Below are 11,555 nucleotides of genomic sequence, written 5' to 3' on the forward strand. Positions count from 1 at the left end.
ATTAAGAGGTGCTTTATAAATAAAGTGTTATTAACCTAGATTCAAAACTATCTAGAAATGACACAACCAGGAATGAGACCCTTAATTAGTTACAATCCATCAATTTCTAAGACTAAAATACTATTTTCCATAAGAAGAGAACCTAATAGTCATAACTTTATTATAAAATCTAACTTCCAGACCTTAAGAACAAGCAATTGATGAAAAGTTTCTGGACTTGATTAAAAGGATATAGAAAATTAAGAAGGCATGGAATTGATGAAAAAAATGCTTGTAATGCAGATTATACTATAGTAAGTTATTATTCATGGCTCAAAATTGGGTCACTCAAGTCTTCTATCCCAAATTGATTTCAAAGATTTGACAAGTGATAATATGCTATATTCATATATAAACTGCTAATATCCAGTATTTGTCAAAAGGAGGCAACTGTTGTCTATCACAATCTAATACCCACTTTTCAATGGTGTCTGTAAATAGTAACAAATTCTGAACCATAAGTTGTAGAAATTAGTCACAAGAGTGCAAAAAGTCCCTGGAGAGAAGTAGTCCACCTAACAATTACAAATATAAGGAAACACTTTACAAAGTTTCATTACTATGAAGATGATTTCCCCTTTGTTCAAACTTTGAACAAATGAAGAATTTTTCTTTACTGCAGGTAACAAACTGTAAATAACAGTGCATTTTTAGGCATAAATAAGTATTTATGTCTGGTTCCAGTATGGTCAGGTTAATACATAAATACTTTAGAAACACAGAAGTTCACATTAGTGGAAAAATCCAAGTTTCTCACGTAACCATTCTTCAGTTAGGTCTTCGGTATTTCTTATTTCAAATACCTTAAGAAAAAAATCAAATATTTTGTATATTTGAGTATTAAATACCAAATTCTCCTTCCTTTCATGTTGGTCATGACTTAATCTGTGTAAATTAGATATACCTTTACGTTTCTTTAAGTGCTAGGGCCTCAGTTACCAAAGTTTAGCAATCAAGACAGCATAAAATCAAAACTCTTAAAAGCACAAATCTACAAATGTTCTGAAAGAGTAGTTTTGTAAATATAACCCACTAAAAGAGAGAGCCAAATATACACACTTAAAATCAATCCAGTTAGGAACTGGAAGAACAGGTGCTGATCCTCCACAAGTGGAGGAAATACCAGCTGTTTCCATAAGGATAGATTAGTGGTCCACAGCCACAAATCTCTAGCCAGAATCTGAACACACACAGGCCCAGAAAGTATAACGGCTATAAAAAGACAATGTAATAGAGCAGAAAGGATGCGATTTGAGGCCAGATGAAAGTTTGAATCCTAGCTCTGAAATGTATTAATATACAACCCTAGGCAAGTCATTCATCCTCTGAACCTCAGTTTTCCCAGCTAAGAACAGGAGTTTCACCATCAACTTACAGAGTTGTGGTGAGGATTCAATCAGATTATTTGTAAAAGTAACTTGTAAATTGTAATGCCTTAATTCCAGCACTTTAGGGCATGCCTAGGGTTAGAACAGACATGAGCCTGTTAAGAGAGCTCCTTCCTAACCACCCAATCCCCTTAGAGCAACTCCAGCATATTCCCGTGGTCCAAATGAGGATAAGTAGTGTCTATAAGTTGCTGGTATCAATGACAATCATGTGGGCTAAAGGGAAAAAGCAGAGGGCACTTAAAAGCATCACCTGGGTTGGTAATTAGTCACCCAAGGGGAAAACCCTGATGCTCTCCTTAAAATAAAACCTGAAAGGAAATATTATTTAATACCATTCCAGTGATGTAAAATTCTGTTTCGAAATGTTAAATGTATATACTTTTTCAACTCAAACTAATGCATGGAAGTTAAAGTTTGAAAGCAAGTACCACTCTTACCTTTAACCTTCAAAAACGCCATAAAACAATGGGAACATGTTAAATCTTGAAGCAGGTGTCTCATATGAAACAGAATGTTCTAACTTAATAAAGCTAATACGTATCCTTAAAAATTTAATTTTAGATTTGGAAACAATACAGTTAACTGCATAGCATGGAATTCTTGCACAGAATTTGGTTCATTTATTCTATGGTCAAGGGCCCAGAGAAGCTTCAAATGCTGCATTTATCTACTAGAAATTACATTATGGAAGATGAAAAATTCTCAATAGATTGAGTAGTTTTCTAAAGCTGCCTATATTCTGAATACAAGTTCTTGCAATCAACTTATAATTTTCATTCCAAAAACACACTTTTGGTTAAAGACTTCTATCACTCTATTTCCAACTAATAAAAAGCTCTAGTTTACTGCTCTGTTCTAAATAACTTTCACCTACATGAAGAAATACTTAACTCTTCAGATTACTTGGGTATTGCTCTATTTTCAAAGGGAAAAAATTGTCTCAACAAGTTAGTCAAATATAAATACCACCTTGGTGAGTTCAGCTGTTTGGACTAGCTTATTCTTACTCCCAGCATACATCATCTGTTGTTCAGGCTTACATCCTGGAAGAGACAGATCAGAGTAGAAATGAGACTTAAATTTTGAAAGAGTGATGAGTTTTCATTATTTACTTTATAAAAATGACACACTTAGGATTTCCTATGCTATCAGGTTTACAAAAACTTCTGTCTAAATGTGTAAAGGCTGTATTTTGAGTCTTACACTGCATACTGCCTGCACAAAGAGAAACAACTATATTACTAATGAACAAGGCTTTAGTTCAGCAAAAATAAATGAGGCTAGATCTCTAAAGATCTTGACTTTTAGAGCCTTGCAAATACTTTAAAACTTTTCAGCACTTAGTTTTGACGGTAAATATCAAGATCAATTTTACAGAGGCCTAATATATATAGGTTTTGGGATGCTGTTGGGTCAGTAGTGTCAGGAGATTAACTCTGAAAAAAGGTTATGGTCTGTTTACATATTAATTAAAAAATAGACTGCAGTATATTTTAAGTGCTACATAAATGATACAAATAATAAAGTTCAGGGAGGAGTTCAGTGAGCAGAAACTTTATTGTGGGCTTGAATGGTGGTGGCAGTGGGAGTTCTGGTGATAATGGATACTTTAAATACCAATAAGCCATTTTAATATCCAATGTTAAGCTATTCTGGGACTATTCTCAAGATTATAGGCATATCACTGGTAACTACTATTTTAAAGATAAACACCAAATATATATCATAATCATACACATAGTTCACATACTTATAAAATTAAAATACAGAAGAAAATGTACTTTTGATATTTTAAAATGTCATTACATTTCAAATTCCTTAAAACGTCTGTACAATTTGACCTAACTACACTTCTAGGAATCTATCCTAAGAAAAGCAAGTTCTAAGAGATGATGCTTTATAGTAACTTCTTTTTAGGGATGCACTCATGTGTGTATGTGCGTGTGCACATACTGTAATTTAGGTTATTCAACACTTTTCCTCCTTAAAACGAGCATAAAATTTGTCTAGTATAAAAATGGTTTAAGGGGCTTCCCTGGTGGCGCAGTGGTTGGGAGTCCACCTGCCAATGCAGGGGACGCGGGTTCGTGCCCCGGTCCAGGAGGATCCCACATGCCGTGGAGCGGCTGGGCCCGTGAGCCATGGCCGCTGAGCCTGCGCATCCGGAGCCTGTGCTCCCCAATGGGAGAGGCCACAGCAGTGAGAGGCCCGCGTAACGCAGAGAAGAAAAAAGAAAAAAAAAAAAGGTTTAATTTGATCAGAACCAAATATGCACTATTTAAAGAAATTCACTTACCAACAGGACTGGAGAAAATAAAGCACAGAGGGTATGAAACTCTTCCATCATCATGCTGATACTTATAACTATACACAATGAAGGTTTTTCTCAAGTTAAGGAAACTAAAATTACCGCTCTGTTTGAGACAAGTACTTATCAACAAAGTTCTGAAAGAAAACACGCACCAGGGGAGCTAGTGGGTGGCTAAATTCTATCCTATCCATTTAGGCCACACCTACATTATTCATTATCTTTCCACAAAATTATAAATGGGCCCCCCCAAAAAGTTATAACATCTTATACTCTCTCACAAATAAACTTATTAAAAGTATAGATTTAATATGGATTTTTTCTCTTTCTCAATTTTTATTATAAACATGTAATAATAAAAGGAACTTTTAAAAAATAATATTAATTTTTTGGTTCTTTTCCAATACGAGCATACATTTTATTGAATAATTTGGTCATGATCATGGTGAAGAAAATTTTGTAAAATATGCCTTTTAAAAGTTGAACAAACGGGGCTTCCCTGGTGGCGCAGTGGTTGAGAGTCCGCCTGCCGATGCAGGGGACACGGGTTCGTGCCCCAGTCTGGGAAGATCCCACATGCCGCGGCGCGGCTAGGCCCGTGAGCCATGGCCGCTGAGGCTGTGCGTCCGGAGCCTGTGCTCCGCAACGGGAGAGGCCACAACAGTGAGAGGCCCACGTACCGCAAAAAAAAAAAAAAAAAAAAAATTGAACAAACGAACTTCATAAATAAAATGGTGGCCACTTAAAAAAACAAATCTTTCTAAAGCACTAAGAAAAGGATATCGAGGTTGTCGTTCAGGTAGTTCATCTTTAAGTTCATCTGGTGAAATGCCCTGGAACCATAAAGAAAACAACTTTTAAACATTTTCTTACCCATAAATTCTTAAGAGATATACCAAGCACCTATTCTACTAATAGGTATAAATTCATAACCTCATACCACAACATAAAATTTTATTTTACTAAATTGTACATAAGCTGAGGTTATTAAAACCTCAGTGCAATGAAAGCCTACTCCAGCCCACTCAGTTTAGCTCTGTGTATTAACTAAACATGGGGCTGAGAGGCAGAGTAGTCTATGCTCATGTTCCAACTGTCAGGAAATACTGAGTGAGGTAAGCCAACTCCTCAGAGCAACAACAATATCTGATTTAGGGGAAAAAAGTTAATTTCTTTTCACTCTAAATTAGTTACTTAACTTGACACAGTAAACACTTAGCTTAAAGGGCTTTAGTTTTCAATTACTGGCCAACCAATTTAGAAGCAAGTTATAAAGTTGATTCAGTTTTTACCAGACATATAGCCCTAACTTCTACTACTTATTACCCTGGATTTCATTAATGTTTTAGGGACGGTGATTATATTAGCAAGACAATGCACTACACAATAATTAGCACATGCTTTTCATGCATAATGATCATGTCTAAAGGTTTAGAACTCGCTTTAGAAGTAACTGTAACTAGTATAGCACCTTTGGGGCAATAATAATTGCTTAACGATAAAACTATATTTAGCTGATCCAACAAACCTCAAGCTCTTCATCCAGAACCACCAGGCGTTTATCCTTATCAATTTTCACTAAAATAAAAATATATGTATGAGTAAACTGTGATTCTGATGTGACTTGATCTACCAACCCGCAGAGTCCTAGCCCTTTTTTTGGCATCCAAAATTAAAACAGGAAGAAACACAAGCATAAAACACAAGCTTGACTCTACAAGCAGTCAGCATTTAAAAGCTTTTACCCAGAATTCCCAGCACCTAATTTGCTAATTTAGAACTTTATGTCAACTCCTTACATTTACTGTGTATATGAAGATCTTCATAACTCAAATGCACTTCCTAGATGATAAGAAAAGGTCTGAAAAGGTCACTGTGACTGAGACTGGTTTATTGCACTTGGTTAGAATTGCAAGCGAAACGTGGACCAAGGGTCAGGACAGACAACCGCCAGACTGCCAGCTTCTCCAGAGTCAGGATTTCATGGTGCAGTAGGAGTATTCTGAGAAAGTGAATTACCAAATAGTAGTGATAGCTCTATTAAAATACATGCAACAGAGCCCAAAGCCAAACTGAAATATGTTTAGATAATCTATGCCTGTATTCTTTTCCATTACTCTGAAAAGTTATCCAATTTTTTATTTTGCACTAATTTCATAGTAAATCCTGTGAGACACAATATGATCTCAAATAGCTTTACTCTTTGTGGCAAAATGGCACTGACACACATTGTCACTTTTAAGAACTGTATGCCTACGTTGTAGTATTTGTTTGTAAAAGAACCATAATTCAACAAGCTGTCACCACCTCATTAATTCACATCTGCCAGATGCATCTCTGTTAACGGTATATAGAGTTTTACATTCTCACCCCCTCATCCTTCCTTTATCTTTCTAAATCACTACCCACATATTAAATGTTACCTAAGAATAGAAAAGATATCTGCATAACATCACATACAGTTCACAGTGGAAGAGGCAATATACAAATCATTCTTTCTACTGTCAAAAGTCAGTGACACTTAAAAGTACTCTCCATGAAACTAGAGTTCAAGTCTACAATTGAATTAAGACCTCAAATCACTTTGAACATAATGCTGAACTGTACCACTTTAGGTGTAGGCAAAGGTGTCTGTCTGGGGATGAATGGCCAGGCTATTTTTAGTCTCCTGAGAAGTTAAAGGATGGAGTTGGATGGGTCACTACAAATGACCAAGTGACCAAGAAGATGATCATCTTCTCCAGAGCTGTGTAGGCAGCTGAGGGCGGAGGTAGGACACTCTGCCTCTGTTCTGTGACAGTAGCTGTTATTTTTTAAAGTGACAGATGGGGGCTGGTCGGGGGGGAATTAAAACTGGAGGAGGTAACTTTCTAAAGGTTCAGGTTATTCAATGTAGCTATAGGATAAAGCCAAACTCCAAACTAAGACCATGTAACGGAGACAATCGCTTTTAGCTTACTTATAATGGCAGCATTGTTCGTCTCTTTGCGAAAACGAAACTTTCTCAGCTTTTCCACTAAATCTTCAGCAACATCACAAACTACCAAAGACTCACTCTAGAAAAGAAAAAAAATCATGTTATCAAATGCCATGACTTCAATATACATATGTACATGTTAAAGTTATAAAACCTAATACCTTTAAGAAGGTATACTGACACCTACAAATGTCGTAATTACGTGAAAGTATTAACGTGAAACACATGAACACTTAAAGAGCTTTTACATCTACCAAGCTTTGTATCTACATTATTAAATTATACACATTTGTTCATCTTATATGTCGGGTATACTTTCTCTTTGGCTACTAAATATCTCAAAGAACTAGACACATAATAATGTGCAATTTCATCAGAACTGTAGAGGAAGGGAAGAATAAGGGAAAAGTCAAGCATCATTGCTGTTATAAAGTATAATATTTTTGCACTATGCAGCAAGAACAGGAAAATCATCTTATTACACTTAGAGTTAGTAAGGCCTTAGTTCATTTTTGAGTCTCACAACTATGAAAAAAAATTAAAAGAAGCAAAAGTATGAAAAATAAACCATAAGAGTAAAGACCGATTACATTTTATATCTTAATTAAATGACTACAGGGATCAAAAAAAAGGAGCTATTAAGAATTATGAAAGCAAAACCAGATGAAACAAATATAAACACTCAAAGAACCTTTTATAAATTATGAAAAAATATTAGAAACTCTTCTCCAGAAATCTGGCAAGGAAATTATCAAAAGCACTCTTTTTTTAGTGGTACAAATGCACTACTGATTGCAAGCATGTGGATGGAAATCTTTTTCTTTAATGTGTAAACTTTGAACACATACAAAAGTAGAGAATAGTATAGTGAAATCCTATGCACTTAACACTCAGCTTCAACCATTATCAACACATAGCTAATCTTATTTCAGCCAAAACCCTCAATACTGCCCCCATGGACCGTCATATAGGAAAGGCCCAAAATCATTTTAACTATAAATATTTTAATATGTATTAATAAAATGACAGTATGTGCCATTAAAAACATAAGGACAATAACATTATCTCACCTAAAAAAAAACTAATAATAATTCTAGTGAATTATTCAAGTAGAGTTCAAAGTTCAAATTTCCCTATTGTTTTAATTTTTTTTTTCTTTTTTAACAGTGAGTTTGATTGAGTCAGGTTGCAAACAAGGTCCACATTCTTTGGTCTCTTCATCTATGGGTCTCCCCGCACCACCCACTTCTTCAGAAAATTAAAAGAGTTTTGAGATGAATGCCAAATACATGTCTCATTACAATCCAAAAGAATTAAGGCTTCAAATTTTAAGTTAAAATGAAAATTTAATAAAAGCCTGCTTTTTCATCCTGTGTTGGGTAAATAAGAGCATATGTTACAACAGTAAATAGCTATCAATTTTAAGTTGTCCTTTAAATTCATAACACTGGTAACATATAAGTTACGATATACCATAGGATGTGCTATTTATACAATTAGAAAGTACATCCCACCAATACATATTAGCCAATAAATTAGGCTCCTGCAGGAGTCATGTATGTCCATCCTTTTAGTTCTCTTTAGAGAAAGAAATGCTAAGTCATATGGAGCTTCCTGAAAGCAGTATTCAAGCCTAGTCTATTTTTTCCTATCTTTCAAGAAAGAGATATAAATCAGAAAACTAGAATTTCCAATCTTTCATCACCAAAGATAGAACCCTTTAGTAGAAACTAATAAATACTTTAGATTTTTGTAGGCAAAGAGCAATTTGTCATGAGTCTTATCTTACAGTTCTGATACCCAGAGCTGCTTGTGCAATCCTGACACTCTAAGAATAGTAAACCAAGTGAAAAACATGCTGTGATTTAATCTATATTGCTTTTTTTCTTCATTTTCACCCCTCCCAATACCTTAATAAGGCCAAAAATTCCTTCCTACAAGAAAAAGGACCACGGCTCAGCCAACTCTAATGCTTCCAGTCAATAGAAGCATTTAAAAATCAGTATAACACCCAGAAAACAACACTATATGGTAAATATTAGCATACAAAGTGGAGAGTTGAACTCAAGTGGTCATTTATTGGATAATCCACACAATGAACATTTAATGAGCGTCAGCACATGCTAAGTGCTAGGGATACAATTATATAAAATAAATAGATTAAAACTATGGGCCCCTCAAGGAGCTTATAAAGTCTATTAGAAAACAGACGTACATCAAAATCATCAGGTAAAAAAATATACACTTGTTTGTACCTAGGATAAGAGCTAGAAAGGAGAGAAACTTGATGCTATGACAACTTATGACTAGTGGACAACGGCATGGTTACAGGAGACTTGCCTGAAAAATGCATCTAAAGGACCAAAACTGCCTATGTAAAAACAGTTTGATTAAAGTGAGCACAGCACATCTAAGATAACGAAAGGCCAGTGTGACTCAAGCACAGAGAACGAGCTGTAACACATACAAGAGGAGGCTGGCAGGGGCTGGACCACATAGGGCCCACTGGGTCATACTAAGTATTTTGGTCTCTATCCTATGAGCAAAGGGAAACCACTAAGGTGTTTTAAGTAGGTGGTGACAGGGAAAGTGATCAGATTGCATGCAGGAAACAGGCAGAGCACCTGGATGAATAGACCAAGACTAGTTAACTGACAAGGCTAGTCCAGGTGAGAGATGAAAAGTAGCTTAGACAGACTGATGAGGATAAAGAGAAGCAGGTGAATTCTGTTAATAATTGTTAACATGTATTAAACGCTATGAGAAAACACTGTGCTATGTACTTTACATGGATCTCTCTTCATCCTCAAAACAATCCCATTAGATGGGTATTATATTATACCCAATTTGCAAGAAACTTATTAATAAGATTTAGAGAAGTTAAGTATATTCCCCAAAGTTATGCAACTAGGGGAGCCAGGACTCAAGCCAGACAGCCTGACTTTAGCCCACACTTAGTCAGCACAAAGGAGCTGGTGACAGCCAATACTAGGAGGGGTGGATTGGTAAAAAAAGGTGACTCCTAAGCTTTTTGGCTTGTGTAAGACTTAAACAGTGCTACCTTTCACTAAGTTAAGGAACACAGAGGAACACCAGGTTTGAGGGGAAAGAGATGAGTTCTATTTTGGACAAACTGAGGGGGCTTTGAGGCACTCAAGTGGGGAAAAGCTTCCCAGGGGATGTTAACTAAATAGTGGGATATAAATATCTGTGCTGGATCTCAGAAGCAAGGTCTGCACTACAAATTCACAAGTCATCTACATATAGGTAAGTGGTAATTGAAGCTATGAGTGTAGGTAAGAAACAAAGGAGAAAAAAATACAGAATGTTAAATGAAGCATTAGAATGGAGCCTAGGACTCCTACTTGTGATGTACAGGATAGGAGAAATGCATGGGACACAGACAGACCAACAACAGGAGACGACTAGGAGAAAAACCAGTTCTGGATCCTAGAAGCCAAGGGGGAAGCACGAGGGAAGAAAATGCTTCAAAGAGGGGAGCGTGATCAACACCCAGAATGCAGCTGAAAGGTCAGGAAACATGAGAATTGAAGAGTGAGTCCCTTGGAATTAGTGACCAAGACAAGATCTATTCGATGGAAGTGGGTTGAGCAATGAGTGGGAGGTCAGAGAATAGAACAGTGGGAGTTTTGTGTTTTGCTTGTAATTAAAGACACGAGAAGCATATTTTAAAACCCGATGGGAAAGATCCAGGAGATCCTCGTTGGGTAATTAATATAATTCTACACTGTATTTTTGAGTGCGGGGTCGAACCCATACGAGACGGAAGCCAGAACCCCCAGACCACGCAAAACTAAGCTTTTGACACTTACTTTAAGGCCAAGGGCCAAAGCACTGAGTCAAAAGATTTCCAACTGCCATAACTCGAAGAAAGCAAGGATAAGGAGAAATCCTTAGAGGCAGGCCAGGGGAAGGAGGAAAAAGAAACTAAGGCGAGGCCGAGAGGATGGAGTCAGAATTCGAGCCCTCCCCCGCAAAGGCGGCCAGGCCGAAAGTGCTCGGCGTCCACCGGCCCTTTGGGCCTGGCCCGGGCCCTGGGAGAAAAGCCGGCGTTTGGGGGAGCCCTCGGCTGGGCCAGACCCACGGCCCCTCCGACCCTTCAGCGCAGCAGCAGCTAGAGCCCTCCATCCAGAAGGACCGGTGAGAATCACCCACCCCCGCTGGCCGCACCCTAGTCGCCAAGCCCGCTGGGCGGTTCGACCCCGGGCCCGGCAGGAGGATGCTGCCCTTAGGCGAGGCGGCAGCGTCCGCGGACGGAGGCCAAGACTCAGACTGTGGGTACCCACCAGCAGCCTGGCCGGAAGCGGCCGCCGACCCACTCCGGGCGCTGCCCGCCGAGACCGGTTCTGGCAAACAGGAAAGCCCGGCGGGCTGGCCCAGCCCCCCGGCCGGCCCCCACCCTCCCCAGCAGCAACTCACCATTTTCCTTCCGGCCGTCAGCAGCCTTTCGCCTTCCCTCGGGTCCCTTTAAGAATGGCACGACAGCCGCCTCCCTTCCTGCCCGGCGCCTGGCAGAGCCGCCCCCACCAAGCTACGCGGCAGCGGCAGGCCGGCACGTGATGGTGGACGGCGGGCTGCGCGGATCAAAATTAGCCGAAACGCGAGCGCCCGCTTGCTCTTCAGCCACTCTAGGGGAGGATGCCCTGTCTGATTGGGAGTGGGCGACCGTGCCAAAATACACTCTTAAAACTCAAGCCAGTTTTTGCTTCCTTTTAACTTTCCTCAAGCTCTGGGATCAATTTCCTGGTGACATGATTAAGTCAACGATTTCAGTGGTAAATGTGTGCGTTAACCCTGGCTTCCCTCCCACCCTTTCCGG

General features: G+C 38.5%; 1 protein-coding gene across 1 annotated transcript; it reads right to left on the reverse strand.

The window, feature by feature from the left end:
- Nucleotides 1-612: 612 nt before the first annotated feature.
- On the reverse strand, nucleotides 613-11,197 carry GMFB (glia maturation factor beta). Its single transcript, XM_079698921.1, has 7 exons — nucleotides 11,156-11,197; nucleotides 6,698-6,794; nucleotides 5,267-5,316; nucleotides 4,522-4,571; nucleotides 3,727-3,809; nucleotides 2,400-2,473; nucleotides 613-842 (listed from the first exon to the last, which is right to left on the reverse strand). Exons 1-7 carry the CDS (start codon nucleotides 11,156-11,158, stop codon nucleotides 771-773), a joined length of 429 nt encoding a protein of 142 aa, XP_079555047.1. The 5' UTR covers nucleotides 11,159-11,197; the 3' UTR covers nucleotides 613-770.
- Nucleotides 11,198-11,555: the final 358 nt, after the last annotated feature.

Source organism: Hyperoodon ampullatus (assembly GCF_949752795.1).
Source record: "Hyperoodon ampullatus genome assembly, chromosome: 3".
NCBI lineage: Eukaryota > Metazoa > Chordata > Mammalia > Artiodactyla > Ziphiidae > Hyperoodon > Hyperoodon ampullatus.